We start from the raw sequence: 16,251 nt of genomic DNA on the forward strand, positions 1-16,251 counted from the left end.
AGGGGGAGCCATTTCTAATCAGATACCTAGATTACAAACCAAGATGAAACGAAAGTGTGAAGAATTTTTCTCAAACAGTGGCCTGATGAAGGTAACCTGTTTGTCTTATCAGCTTCATCTTTTAAATCGTCATGGGAAAAATGTAAACTTTCAGTCACTCCCCCCCCCCCCCCGAAAAAAAGTCAAAACTCTCAGTCAATTCAATTTACATAATGCTGCCCCTCCTAGGAAAATGTGTAAAGATTTTTTTTTTTTTTTTTTTTTTCATAACAGAAAACTTTGGCCGCATTTTTCTTCAAGACACCCTGTATATGTTCATTATTGTATTAAAAATATACAACCTTAATAGAAATTGTAAGATTGGGCTCGAACGGAGCACGTGAAATAATAAAAACACTCCCCGCTTCACGACATGGACCTGGGCTTTGCAGTGCCCTTTTACCCGGCTGGGCTTCATAACACTAAACAGGCCAAGATCATGTTTTCCTTGAGCAAAACAACAGAAAAATAAACAGATCTGTCACGGGCAGAAGAAAAACGACCTCGCGGACAGACACAAGCAGATCACCTGGAGGGCGGAGATGGGTAAAGGGTGACACCCGGCAGAAGGGTGGCTGGGGTCATGGGGTCGGTTCGAAAGAGTAGCTTTACTTCATGGGGCTTATTGCCATGAGGGCGGTAAGCGTATTTTGTCTAGCAGAGAACAAAAAGGACAAAAAGAACACAATTCTCTGAAGGAATTTCGAAGGATAGTGCTGTTTCAAAGCGGAAAAACATACAAAAACTGTGCAGACCTGGAATTTCATCTTAAAAAGGGCTAGGCCACTTTCATTTTGCAACGGGCACTTTCATTGGAAATCTATGGGAACAATTTGAAGGAGCACCAAGGCCAAGACCAGGGCCCAATTTCATAGAGCTGCTAAGCACAACAATTTGCTTAGCATGAAATTTCTTCCTTGATAAAAACAGGGTAACCAATCAAATTTTTATTAGTTGCCTATTGCTTGTTACTGGTATTCAGCTGTTGTTTGCTTGCCCAGAAAATCACGTGGAAATTTGGTTGGTAATCCTGTTTTTATCAATGAAGAAATTTCATGCTTAGCAAATTGTTGTGCTTAGGAGCAAGGACAATGCACAAAATATATGTATATCATTTGCAAAATTGTTTGTACATGGCTGATGGACGTGAGATAGTGTCGGAATCTTAACAGTCATTGATTTTCAGTTTGTATTTAACTACCCTTTATTATCATTGGTGGATGTTTTCATGTATTACCTTAAATGAAAGCTTAAAACTTTCTTAAATCTATAAAAATAGCTATTAAAAAATAAATGTAAGTTTTTCAGGGCTAAATCGGCAAAACATGCAACCTGGCATCTTTGGTATACTTTTTATCCCCAAATCCTTACATGGAGTTTGAAGAATTTGGGAGCATTTTGGTCGACCAAACCCACCCGTCAACTTTGGTGGATCTGACAGTGGTATAAGAAGTGAAAACAGAGCCAACTAAAACCACATATGGATTTTGGTGGATCTGGGAATGGTTAAAAAAAACTACTACAGGGCCAACCAAAACCACCCATGGATTTTGGTGGATCTGGGAAGCTGTTCAGTAAAGAAGATCAAAACAGGTGCACATATTTTAGAGGTAGGTTTTGAGAACCAGTAGAATCAACCAACCTGGTGATCAAGGAGAAGAAGCAGAGTGCATTTCACATTCTCACTGCCTGGACGCTTCACTTGGAATCCATCTGTCTCTGTGGTCGTGTTCGTTCGGTGCCACTGAATAATCAAAACAGACAATATAAGCAATTATAAATCTGAAAGAGATGGTATCTGTTTGGTAATTACTCTTGAAAGTAATGGCAACAAAAACTTTCTTGGCTAGACGTACAGCAGCTTGTCATGGCTGAGCGGTTAAGAGCACCGGATTCAAGCTCTGGTGTTTTATCAGCAGAGTGTGGGTTTAAATCCCGGTTGTGACACTTGCTACGTCAAATTGGGGAGGTAGTGCTTTCTACTCTACCGAACCAGGCTTCGGATTGATGATACCCAAGCCTACATTCGTATTGACTGTAAAAGGGGTAACCCTGTTTCAGCCCTAGGAGTAGGTGGCAACGGCCACTGGAAAAAAATAATTGTAGGCCACATCTTGAAGTGGCCTTCAGGCCTTGTGTGTCTGGCGACTTGCATAATTGTTTTTTTTTTAAGTATAAAGCCTTTTGAGAAACATTTCACTTTGAAGTAATGCAGTTTAGTGAAAAAATTTGATATCCCCAAATTTGAATCTGAGAAGCGTTACCATCAGTGACGCTTCTTAGATTTTGTTATTCCTATTAAGGGTTATTCTTCCTGCTGGACGATTTCGCGACCACCTTTTGAAATAAAATGTTCACATGTTAGTTTGATCGTATAAAGATTTAAACAGTCGTACAGTTAACAAAACCAAAGGCATACTTTGTATCAGTGTATAAGATTAATCTCAACCTACAATACCACATCGGGCCTTGCGCTTAAGCTTTTTGTAAAAGGCCACAGGGCTAGTAAACTCTGCATTTTATTTGCCCCAGAAAATTTCAGTAGCCCGTATTTTAAATTGTCATTATGTTTCTTTCTGGTGTATTTATTTGATTTTATTGATCAAATTAAGTCACACACTCAAAAATAAATTTTACCACATTTTAAGAATACATTATTCACATGTGAAAAGAAAGAGTTATGAGCAGTTTAAACAAGTAGGTTTCCCCAGTTTTCATTTTGCTTAGCAAAATCATTTGCTAAGCAAGATTATCTGCTTTACAGCATTCATTCAAATTGGACCCAAAACCCACATGAATACTCGCTTAGCAGTTATGCAAAACTGGACCACAGGAAAGGGCAAACTTGTTCACAACAGGTTTTACAATAATACCCTTTTTATTAGTGCATAAGAATGGGGATAAAAATTAATTACGTGTCGTGTGTAAATCCCTGCTCTATGCCTTTAAGCCAGCAGTGCGGGTTGTCACACGCGACGCAAACGTCATTAGCGTTAATACTTTCTGGATGAATTTGGAAGCAAACAATCGCCCTCGCAACTGGACAGATGACCTAGTAAGCCACTCTAGCACTCCGACAACATTTTGCTGCAACTACTATTTATTCGCCCTCATGTTTGACGTTCCAAATAAAACAAGGACGTTGGATTCTTCAAAATCTTGCGTTGATTGTGACGCAAGAGTGAGGTGGGTGTTAGGAATCAAGTGGTGAGGAGAAGGTAAAAAAAAAAAAAAAATCCAAACAAGTAGAACAAGATATTAAGGTGTTGTGATGAAACAGTGTCGTCATCAAGGGAGTTAGGTGTGGGTTGTTTTTATTGAGAGGATGTCATCTTACTAATTAAGGTATGAATGCTGTACGAATTCTATTAACTTCTACTTAACGCCTGTATAAAAACAAGTATTAACATTGATTACACGGGGAAATAAAAGGTGAAGTCCCAGGATTTCCGACCACAAAGAGGGTTTCTCGGAAACATGCGACGAGGTCTTTGATTTTTTTCTTGCGCTCTTAAGTTTTTGTTTTTTTAATACATTTTGCCCAAATTACTTTAACTCTTCACGCTTTTGTTGTTTTTAGCTGAAGAAAATCTACAGACACTTGGTTAATGGACTTGCTAATCCCTGATGAAATCTAATTAGGCCCTTAAAGCCATTGGACCCTTTCGGTTCAGAAAAAAAAAAAAAAAATCACAGATTTACAAATAACTTACAGGGTTTACAGAAGGCAATGGTGAAAGACTTCTCTTGAAATATTATTCCATGAAATGCTTTACTTTTTGAGAAAAACAGCAAAACAATATAAATTCTCGTTAACGAGAATTACGGATTTATTTTAAAAACATGTCATGACACGGCGAAACGCGCGGAAACAAGGGTGGGATTTTCCGTTGTTTTCTCCCGACTCCGATGACCGATTGAGCCTAAATTTTCACAGGTTTGTTATTTGATATAGAAGTTGTGGTACACAAAGTGTGGGCCTTGGACAACACTGTTTACCGAAAGGGTCCAATGGCTTTAATTGAAAATTGTGAAAATTTTAGGACTACTTGTTTAAAGGCAGTGGACACTATTGGTAATTACTCAAAACAGTTATTAGCATAAAACCTTACTTGGTGATGAGTAATGGGGAGAGGTTGATAGTATAAAACACTGTGAGAAACGGCTCCTACTGAAGTTGAGTAGTTTTTTGGAGAGATTGGCTGTTGCCAGCTTGGTGTTTATATCCCTTTGTGGGAGTTTACCGAGTTCCAATTTGCGGGAAGATCATTCAAACAAACAACAAACAACAACAACAACAGTAAACACGATACCTATTTTCCCTACACTAAGTTCACCAAGGTCGGGAGACCTTTGAACACTGCCATTTGGCACGTTGCAAGTGGCTTATTTTGACCGAGTTTTCATTCATTCCGGTCCTTCGGCTATCTGAAAAGCAATCCGGTGATTTATCACTGCAGTTTAATCTGATGAGTTCCAAAGTGTAAAAAATCTTTTTAAAGGCACTGGACACGCTTGGCAGTTACTCAAAATATATATCAGCATAAAAACTTACTTGTTAACGAGCAGTGGAGAGCTGTTTATAGTAAAAAAAAAAACATTGTGAGAAACAACTCCCTATGAATGAACGTATTTTTTTTAGAAAGATGTAATTCCTCACTAACAAATTTGAATTTATAAGAAAGACTTCAGGCCTGAAGCCTTTCGCAGCCATCTGAAAGCACAAATATTTTTGGCAAAAAGGGTGTTTTTTTCTCACATTACTTTCTTGCAACTTCGAAGACCAATTGAGCCCAAAGTTTCACAGGTTTGTTATTTTGTACATGTTGGGTCACACCAAGTGAGAGTACGGGTCTTTGACAGTTGCCAAAAGTATCCAGTGCCTTTAATCAAGAGGAAGGGTGGGGGGGTGGTAGGGGTTTGAACTCACGCAACCAACTCTTACTAAATATGGAGGGTTTTTTTTTTTCTCTCTTCTAAAACAACAATCAGTATAAATCTAATCAGAGGAACTTGGCAGAGGTGACACCTGCTGGTTTTTGGACAATCTTTGATACCGTTTCACACGTTTATTCTGTTACCTGTTTATCAGATTGGTTAAAGGCACTGGACACTATTGGTAATTACTCAAAATAATTGTTCAGCATAAAAACGTACTTGGCAACGAGCATTGGATAGTATAAAACATTGTGAGAAACAGCTCCCTCTGAAGTATCAAAGTTTTTGAGACAGAGGTAACTTCCTCACTCAAATATTAAGATATGCTTTTTATTAGGCATCTGAAAGCACACAAACAAATTGTGCAACGAGGGTGTTTTTTCTTTCATTATACTCTTGCAACTTCAATGACCAATTGTGCAACTTCGCTGACCAATTGAGTCAAAATTTCCACAGATTTGTAATGCACATGTTGGGATACACCAAGTGAGAATACTTGTCTTTGACAACAAGTACCAAAGGTGTCCTGTGCCTTGAAAGACAAAACTGCTTCAAGATAAGGGGGACCTCACTGTTGGCAATTTATGCTGGGCCGATTAATTTGTTGGAAATAAAGCACTTTTAAGAAAACGACTTTGTTCCAAACCACCATCCAGTGGCCGAAGCAGGAAACAGCGCCACCAACCGACTGGATATATCGATATATCGCGATTATCGCGATATATCGATATTTTGATTAAAACCAAATCCATCCGATATCGAAATCGTGTCCAAATTAATATCGCGATATTCGATAATATCATGGTATCGCCCAAGCTTAGTGCCTCTTTCTGAGGATGACTAGTGAAACTAGTCGAAACGTAAACAAAATTACGTGAGTATTTGGCTGTGTTTCTTAGAAAATTCATTTATTAAGTTGATGTTTTACCAGGCTGATGAACTTCTTTCATGACTTTGTTTCAAAAAGTTATGTAATAAAATTTAAACAAAATGTTTCTTTGTCCTGGCATTTAGCTGGCAATCAATTTGAAGTAGTTCAAATTATTAGAAAAACAAACTTTTGTTTAAACAATTATAAGATTTGGTTCTTTAGCACACATATCCTGGAAGCTAGATCATGAACTGCTTAACAACATTATTAGAATACATACATGTAGCAAGACAGTTCTCTCAAGAACTAACTCTACCTAGCACTGGGTGTTACAGCAAACCAAATATATAATATATATATTATTATCCCTGCTCAATATCTTTGTTTGGGGCAGTGCCAGTCAGAGAAAGAATTACAAGGTTTACAACCTAACATTTTATATGGCTTAAAGGCATATTCCTAAAAACCTCAGACAGTTTCGCTATTCCTATTGATGGAGAGCGCGTCACGTGGGTGTGTATAAACCTTTGTTTATGACCAGTAAAAAGTGTTGAAACATGGGCGTGACACGCGAGCTTGCACCTGTGATTATAGGACAGTTTCTTCAATCCTATTGGTCGAGGACAGTTGTGCCACATCACATGATACGCGCACAGCATTCTATTATAAGGAGTTGTTTACCTGAGGGCGGCGGAGGGCTTTACCATTTCATAGCTGGAGGGGTGTTGTGTTGAAAGAAATCATTGAACAATTATAATTTTTGCATTTATTTTATATTTTGACCCAAAGCGTTTATGTTTTTTTACTGAAAAGGTATTTATGAATGGGAATCAAACTGTGTTGAATCGGTTTTCAACTAGTGGTTTAAACCCGCCGAGGCCTGGTTCTTGATAATTTACCTCGACTTCGTCTCGGTAAAATTATCAAGAACCAGGCCTCGTTGGGATTAAACCACTAGTTGAAAACCTCTTCACCACACATTGATTCCCTTATTCAATATTAGTTTTAAATGTGTAAACATTTCTTTTTCCACCAAACCCTGACTCACAATGAGCTGTAAAAGTAACAATTTTTACAAGGAAGAAAAAAACAAGGAAGAAAAAAACACCTAACAACCGTCTAACACTTTCCCAGGCTAAATGAAGAAGAACAAAAAAGAAAAAAAGTTGAAATTACAAATGTAATTATTAGTACTGCTTAGGGTTATGGTTATGGTTAGGGTTAGGGTTAATAAGGTCTAAAAAAAAAAAGGGGGGGGTACCCCCCCCCTAACAAATTTTCTGGCCACAAAAATGGAGGAAGTCACCCTTCATGGGATATATAACTGGGTGGGGTTGTTTTAAATGGGTGACAAACAATGGGCGAGGTCACCCAAACTGAGTGGCAACAAATGGACGGTTGAAGGCAATGCCCCGCATCTCCAGTCTAGAAAAAAAACTGGGTAATGGGTACGCGTGATGCAGTATCCCTGGGCCTCTATATAACTTTCCAGCACAAGCTTTTTGTAGTAGAATGGGGAGGGTTTGCGTGATCAACACAGGGACTGCAACGAGGGCAACGACATGGTAACAATTCCCTCTGGACATTTGAATATATATGACGATAATGGGCCCAACCACCAATGAAGACACACACAACTCGGTCTGGTGCCCTTCATAGACAACAACAACATCCATTAGTTATTTTGTTTACTTTCCTTTTCTCTTGTAGCCAGTGAAGACAAATCAAGCGTGACCCTCAAGCGTAAATGAGGTCTGCTTACGATTTTTTTTTCTTCAAATTATTTTCTTGCTTTTCCTTTCAAATATTGTTCAGCCTCGACAACAAGAGGAGTTTATATTGAAATGTAAAGGTATATGCTCTGATGACTTCCACAGTGTAGTGACGTCCTATTAAAATATCTACTTTGGGTAATTACTGTGACAAAACACTAACAAAGGAAAAAAAATATATATATAAAGAGCGGGAAAACTCTAATCTTGCATGACCTTAATCATAGCTGTTTCGCATTGCTTATGTACTTAATATGGGTTAGCAGCTGTATTGAACTCAATTTAAATAGCAAACTTATCTACCATCACAGAACTCATAGCCCTTGAAAAGCCAGAAACATTGTAAGACAGGTTTTTGAATTTTGTTTTCAGAACATGAGATTTTTTCAAAATTTGATGTAGCACTTTCTAAGGGTGTATTTACAAGGTGCTGTGGCAAATTCTTTTAGCTATAACATCAGTGTAACTGGGTTCTTTAACTTCTTTTACATGTGCATTACATAACACGTAGAGCCTCTGGCCTTACGTCCCATCCGACGGACTCTGCAACAAAAGTAAAATACGGTGACGATATTTTTGCTGTTTTCTCAACAACCATACACTGTATTCATTTAAAACCTTCACAGGTGACTTTTATTGATAATAATAATATTAATTGATTTTTGCATCTCTCCTATAAATTGCCAAAAAACAAACAAAGACCCTGCCACAAAAGATAGTGGACACTATTGGTAATTGTCTAAGACCAGTTTTCTCACTTGGTATATCTCAACATATGCATAAAATAACAAACCTGTGAAAATTTGAGCTCAATCGGTCATCGAAGTTGTGAGATAATAATGAAAGGTTTCCAGGGGGGGTTCCAAGGGGTCCCTCTGGGTTTTACGGGATCCCAAGGGGTTCCGTTTTTGATGTCAACATTATCGAATACTATCTGGAATTATCTGGTATACTTAATGGAATCTTCACCTTATTTTGAACTTTTACTGTGTTTTAAATCACCTACCATTTTACCATGTAAGCATCGGTGGTTTTATCAATAAAGAGTTTGCGTTTATCATCATGTACAGTGCGTTCGTTTGATTCGAGTGGAAATACAGTGACACTTGGCATTCACAAATAAATTCTGACATTTAAGGCAAGACACGATTGCTGTCTGGAGTTTTTATTTTATTTATGGTCACTATTTTTGAGTACATAGCCTAAATCGTACGAACCAACTCAATGACTAGGGTAAAACCACTGTAGCCACAATTACCCCCATTAAGTGATCAATGCAAAGTTTGTTGATATAAACATAGAGGAAGATATAAACAAAGTCAAAACATTTATAGCCATTAAGTCAATGAAGTCAACGAGAAACTGTTTAACGTGGACACTGGAATCCAGATAGTCCTGGAAACTTGCCCAGTTTGGAAATACTCGTTTTTTCTTTCTTTTTTTGGAGGATGCACCTTAAAAGAAGACATTGACTATGATCGGTCGAGTTGGTCTTTGTAAAGCATTTGGAACTGTTCGTTATGAAATGCAAATGGTTCTAGATAGATATAGTGATCCACACAACAAGCCTCGAAATTGCACAGTTTTCCTTCGTCGCGAAGAAACACGGTCAGCCATTTTGTGGAGTCAAACTTTTGACTCCATAAAATGGCCGACCGTGTAAAGTAGCGACAAAAAAGAAAAACGATGCAATTTCGAGTGATACTTGTGTGGATCATCATATTCTACTTTTACAATATCTTTCTAATCATATACATTTTACAACAAACGGTTTCAAACCCTTTTCACAGACCAACTCAACCGATCCAATGCAACGTGTCCCTTTAAGATCATTCTCAAACCAACGAAGGGTTAAACTGCATGACTTGCACTGTTAAGGTTGCAGTATTTAATCCTAATCTGGGTCCAATTTCATAGAGCTGCTTTAGCAGCAAAAACTTTTTACAAATTTCCGCTTAAAGCAGAAATTAGCAGAATACCAGTTAGAAATGGTAGATGTTACATAGTTTTTGGTCTGGTAACCTTATTCTGGTAAGCAAATGTGGCTAAGCAAAAACAGAACCAAATTTTGTAGAGCAGCTTAAACACAAAACAAAGCTAAGAACAAAATTATGCTTACGAGAAAAAGGTTACCAGCCTAAATACAATGCCACATGTACATTTTGTGACTGGCATCCTGCTTATTTTTGCTAAGCACAATTGTGTGCTTAAGCAGAAATTGGGCCCAGGTTACCAACTACAAAGTCACAATCTGCATACTGTTTGCTACTGGTTACCGGCAATTTTCGCTTCACAGAAAAATATTTGCAGAGAGCAATCTTTTGCTGGGCCCGGGCTAATGACCAGCACTGCCTGTAAATCCAGGATTCAGCACGAAATCCACAGCTGATTCACTGTCCACTGACACAACTGTTTCAGACCAGGGTAGGTGCCACCCAAGTCTGACCCAAAAGAAGTTGAGTCTCCACCTGCCTCCACGTCCCTCTCTCCACCAATCATCCAACCATCAACTTCCCCATAAACAATCAGCGACAGAATCAAAAACACTTTCCACGAAAACCACAGCATCCACGAGATGGATTGGTACGCAGATCAGAGCGGACAACCAACTCCCAGCCACCACCACCAGACTCGCTTATAATGGTTCAACTTGGGCCACATCAAAAGGAAACCCCCCCCCCTTCAAACTGCAAGGCTACCTAAGGGGAGCAAAGATTGGTCTAATCCCACAACCGCAAGAATCCAAGGGGAGGATGACGATTTGGGGGAGCCCAGACGAAAATTTGAGGAGAAAAAAGGGCTAAACTCTGGTAGTGGCCCTTGCATGACCTATGATTGGGAGTGGTGGGCCTAATCAATTGTTGTACTACTTGGTATTCCTTCTAAGCCATCAGATTGAACCATAGGTTTGTTCTTTTTACTTTGGGTGAGGGTTAGAAAAGGTCGTTTACCCGATTTCCATTTCACTGTTACTGTTGCCGCCACAATCCATGTCAAGTTCCCCAAGTTCAATCACATTAATAAAGACCCATTCTCATTGGACTGAAAAAGGGGTACAGACTATTTTTTTTCCGTCACAGCCTTGGGTGATGGACAGTAACGTTTCCAAATCTCAACAATTCACACGATCCTCGAGCTAACATTTCCACCAGATTTCTTTGTTATTTGTTTGCACTACTTTTTCAATGTCTTACATGAGCCTTTTTCCCAGACGAATTTATACTAACTTAAAAACTGTGCCTGAGACTTCAACGATACAGGCAGAGTTGAAAATCAGCTTAGCATTTTACTGAATGTTTATTCTTTCGATAAAGGAATCTATTTAGGTTGACAGCATTTCGAAAGGCCGGTTTTATATATATTCTTTTACACTGCGTGGCCTCGTAAATACAGAAAACTGTTTATCTTCCACATTACATTTCATAACCCCAGCGACGTGGCAGGCAGAGTTTCTAGAGAGCAAGCTGTCCGGTGTGCACAGTTTGAAATAAACTGAAAATTGATTTAAGTGGAAGAGGTCTCCACGGGCAAAATGTTTGCGGTAGACATGCAAAAAAACCTCCCGACCACAAAAAGACCAGCGCCTGCCGATGTCACAATCGGAGGTAATAAAGAGTTGACTTGTTGACCCCCCCTAGCCACCCTGAAAAGACCAGCTTGAAGTGAGACTCTGCAATTACACCATCTAAACGAGACCGTGGCGGCAGTTCGGGTGATGAAGGAAACATTCTTGGCACACGACCAACGCTTCTCTAAATCTAATTTAAAAAATCGGTTCGGAGACACCTACGAAGCCCAGAAAAAATGTGGTGGGCAGTCATGTCACCTACAATGAGTACCACCTGAGGTTTCACAAACCACATAATGCTTCATACTTTGGTTTTAATTGTTGTTCGAAAGTGGGTTAGACAGAATTTTAAGGGGGGGGGGGCAACCTGGAATTACACAGAGGCCACGAAAGCCATGGCCTCTGTTGCCCCTGGTCTTGGCCTTGGTGCCCATCAAAAGTGTCCCTTAAACTTGTTTACGATTTTCCAATGGAAGTGCCCTTTGCAAAATGAAAGTGGCCTTGCCCTTCAATCATGTTCAAAGATAAAATTTCATGTCGAGGGGAAGAGAGGGAGGGGGGGGAGGGGTCAAACGGGTGGATGCTGCACGACCTAAGTGATAACTGCATCTTCATAAATAAAAAAAATTTTAACCACTGACTTGCATAGGGGGGTCGGTTCTACATGTACATGTTAGATATTGTGTTGTTAAAATCTGATGTCTGTCGACAAATCAAACTCTGACTTGTTGATGGAATCGAGATTTCAAATTCCACCAGAAATTGTGGGAAAAAAACATCAGCCAGACGTTTAGCAGGTTTCACTATCACTGCATCTGAAAGGGGAGCCGCAATCAAGTAAAGGATTTTTCCAGCGCACTTCAAAACCCATAAAATGGAGATTATCGTGGATAAATTTGTGGCCATTACCCAATTCACACACATTAACCAGGGCCAAATCACCAATTTTCTTTCTAAATGGTTTAATGATAGATGGGGACTTTGCTCAGCTCAGTCAGACTCCAAATCCAGAGACCTGTATGTGCATGTGTGTATAACGCATTGTGTAACTGTCATTTTAATGTTCCCTTCGTAAACGATCCAACGACACTTGATGTCTGGCGGAAAAAGAAAAAACCTGCCAACTCATGGTGACCCAAATAACATACAATTAGCCCTCTTGTCTAGTTTCCCCCCCCCTTATTCCTTATGCAAGTTGAGCGTCAACATCGAGGGGTGTTTGCGTGTGTAGCTGCGTCGACTTGTCCCATGCAGTGAGATGCGCAAACACAATACAAACTGGCAACGTCTACATTTTTAAATAATAATACCAGGGCTGTGTGAGTAGACACGAGGGCTCTAGTCGTGCCCATTGTGGGGCTGCAGTTTCCCACGGTCGTGGGCGGCCAATTAAAAAATGCTGAAAAAATGGGGCACTGCCGACGTTCATACACAAAAGTTTCTGCCGCATCTCGAGCGGTATCCATCCTTAGTCTGGGTGTGTTCTGATTGGTTTGTTATTGCTCCAGTCAAACTTTGGGCAGGGCACCGACCTCTTAGTGGAGCAGGAGTAAGACAGACAGAAAGGGGGGGGGGGGGGCTAGTTCCGATAGAGAAGAAAAACATGATAGATAATTTAATGGGAAAAATGGCTCTAGCTGTTCCATTCCTTTCATACGAAATTCAAAGGCACACTGAGTACTGCATACCCCAAGTATTTCTGACAATGTGTGCCAGGCATTCTTTTGTTGGGGACCACGGAAAATTCCTGAAATACTTGTTCTACTTGTGGAGGGCATCTACCCTCGGAGGAAAAAACCAGGACAAACAGTTTCATGTCAGCTTTCACATACATAGAGTCTGCTTTGTGTCCAGATTTATTTTGTTTTAAACGAGCGACGGCGCGGAGCGACCAATCACGTTAAGTCGGCCAACAGGTCCCGAAGTCACAGCCACTCGGTCTAATGTTTGTGTTTTTGTTCGATTTATGGAGTGCACGGTGCCCTCTGACTAGAATGGTGTGTTTTATTTCTCAGAACTTCGCGGCAACCCTACTCACGTCTCTCTTCCACTTCAACCTTGATGCATTTGCTGAAGTATCAGAGCCTCGAGTAACGAGCCTAGGTACCAAACCATGCTCTTTGTTTTATAGACTACCAATGTTTTTGCGGGGGTTTTTTGTTTACATCGCAGGCTCTCCCGACTCCAACATGTGTTTCCCATTGCATGACACTTATCACCGAAGAAGTTTCGCCTTAAAAATAGTTCAGATATAAGAAGCTCTGCGCAATTTAGCAGAAAGGGTTTGCAATTGTCGACGACTCACTCCTTAACTACGTGTTCCAATGTTTTGATAAGAAAGGTCTGAGGTTCAAATCCTACTCTTGCAAAGTTTGTTCTTTCCTCGGATCCCAAAGTGTTTTTGTACACGGAATCTCTACAAAATATTCATCAAATTACTTCAGGTATTGATTTAGGGGGTCAGCCCAAGTTGTGCTAGTTTATTTGTGGAAGCATAGAGATGACTCTCGTTTTTGAAGGGCATTTCCATTGGAAAATCTGAAAGTATATGGGGAAAGTTTTGAAGGGGGCACCAAGGCCACGACCATGAAGCTATGACCTCCGTTACCCCCGTGTAATTCCAAGCTTGGATATCAATGTAGTTTTAGAATGAATTTGCTACTGTACCTCCACGAGATGGTTGTCCGGTCCGTAGAGCTCCTTGTCCAGCTCGATGACGAGACTTTTGAAGAACGAGGAGAACTTCCGCTTCTGTTTAGTCTCGTACTTTGGCGCGTTTGGCTGACAATGAGAAAGCGAGAAAAAAGGTGACTATCAAGAGAAAGGAAAAGCTGTGTTGTGAAGACAACCTAGTGAACTTGGCCAATTCACAAAAACTATGAGTTGCCCTGTGACTGTCCAAAAACAGGCAATTGCCTCCATGCCCCCAGTTACTTTCATAAGCCTTTTTGAGATAATGCGGACACAATGCAACAGCACTATAAGTTTTGGGTAAATTTGTGTGTACACACCTAAACCAAACAGTACACTCCTATCACTTCCGCCATACATGTACCTCAGAAGGCTAAAAAATGCCCCTTTAAAACTACAAATTGAAATTCCCTCATAGAAGTGCTCTTTGCATAATAAATAACCGCCTTGCCCTTACAACAGAGTAGCAGCCCCATACAAATGCTCTATCCTCCCGACCCTGACAACAACAATTAGTTTTTATTATTTTTTCCCCTTCCTATTTTATGGCTTCGGAGTGGCACCCCTGAACAAAGATATCAACAAAATAGGGAGGCGGCCAACATAGTCCTAGATAGCTCAGTTGGCAGAGCACGGGCACGTTTATCTGGAGGTAACAGGTTCAAATCCCGCTCTGGTAAATTTTTCTTCGCTGAACCCCAATATATTTCTAATAAAGCGCTATATCTACAGAAAGTCTTAGGAGTGCTTATTTGCTATTAGTTTTTAAGACAAGTTTTATGTAGTACCTACAAGTAAGGTGTTTCGCCACATTTGCGGCAGAAACATCAGGGCAAACGCCTTCTCTTAGCAGTGTAACTGGGTCCCTTTATGTGCATTACACAACACACAGGACCTACAGTTTTACATCCCATCCGAAGGATGAACAATAATGGTTGAGTGTCTTGCTTGGTTGAGCTCGAACCCACACTCTGCTAAACAGAAACCCCAGTGCGCTTGACTGCTCGGGCACTATACATCAGAGAAGAAAACTTAGTCACTCCCCCCGCCCCCCCCCCCCCCCCCCCCCAAAAAAAATGTTCTCTGAATCCTCATTATAGAATGCAGTACAAACAAAACTGAATTCTAGTTATTGTACCTAACCAACCCAAATTTCCCCAGTTAAGTAATGTTTGAAGCTTTGCATGATGTGGGAAAAATTGGAAGAAACTATGAATAAACAGTAAACTTGTGGGTACAACCATGTGTAAATCTCTCCAGGAGAAGACGAGCAGAGTATACTGTACTGAGCCAACAACAAGAGATTTACAAATGGTTCCACCCACAAGTTAACTATTTATTCATAGTTTCTTCCGTCCCTAGCTAGTTTGACATTAATTAGTCACATTCCTACTTGTGTTGGAGTGGGTTTAGTGTGCCCAACTTTCAACAGGGTTTAGTGTGCCCAACTTTCGAATGGGTTTAGTGTGCCCAACTTTCAACAGGGTTTAGTGTGCCCAACTTTCAACAGGGTTTAGTGTGCCAAACTTTCGAATGGGTTTAGTGTGCCCAACTTTCGAATGGGTTTAGTGTGCCCAACTTTCAACAGGGTTTAGTGTGCGAAACTTTCAACAGGGTTTAGTGTGCCCAACTTTCAACAGGGTTTAGTGTGCCCAACTTTCAAATGGGTTTAGGGTGCCCAACTTTCGAATGGGTTTAGTGTGCCCAACTTTCGAATGGGTTTAGTGTGCCCAACTTTCAACAGGGTTTAGTGTGCCCAACTTTCAACAGGGTTTAGTGTGCCCAACTTCCAAACTCTGGCTCTATTATAGTGGACAAGCTGAGAACCCTAATCCCTGCTCAAGAAAACCTGGCCACTTACATCCTCTAGGAGGCGCCCTTCAACTCGCAGTTCCCATGAGGGCACACTGGCATCCTCTTCTTCAGCGTCGGGCTTGCCCGGGTAAAAGGTGTTGGAGATGAACACGCGTAGCTTCCGTTTTTGCTGTTGGTAATAAAACAAATATGGATTTAAAAATCAGAGAATTAAATATTGTATTTGAGAATTCATGAAAAAGCTAAAAAATAATGAAAGTGGTTATTAAACAAGCCTGGTATTAAAATGAAGACCTGCTATAAAATAACAAATCTTTTGATAATTTCCTCTTCATAAAAAGAGGGAGAGAAACAAGCCTGATTTTCTATTTGTTACACAGACTCTACACATTTTCTACATATCAAATTTATACAAAAAGAGACTAAATAAAAAAAGCTGTTGTGTAACAATTTTCTGCTAAGCAAGAATGAGCAGGACACCAGTCACAGATGGTACACATGACATGGTGTTTCAGCTAGTATGCTTTATCTGGTAAGCAGATTGCGTTGTGCTTAGC

The 16,251-nt window shown here is 40.1% G+C and overlaps 1 protein-coding gene across 1 annotated transcript in view; it reads right to left on the bottom strand.

Annotated features, from left to right (window-relative positions):
- Positions 1-16,251, bottom strand: part of LOC117300088 (SWI/SNF-related matrix-associated actin-dependent regulator of chromatin subfamily D member 1-like) — a 71,688-nt gene that overhangs the window by 25,081 nt on the left and 30,356 nt on the right. Inside the window, exons 3-5 of the mRNA XM_033783776.1 lie at positions 15,741-15,863; positions 13,856-13,969; positions 1,682-1,783 (exon numbers count right to left, since the gene is read on the bottom strand). Coding sequence (XP_033639667.1) covers positions 1,682-1,783; positions 13,856-13,969; positions 15,741-15,863 — 339 coding nt within the window. The remainder of the gene's footprint in view (positions 1-1,681; positions 1,784-13,855; positions 13,970-15,740; positions 15,864-16,251) is intronic.

The sequence above is a fragment of the Asterias rubens genome, chromosome 15, assembly GCF_902459465.1.
Source record: "Asterias rubens chromosome 15, eAstRub1.3, whole genome shotgun sequence".
Lineage (NCBI taxonomy): Eukaryota > Metazoa > Echinodermata > Asteroidea > Forcipulatida > Asteriidae > Asterias > Asterias rubens.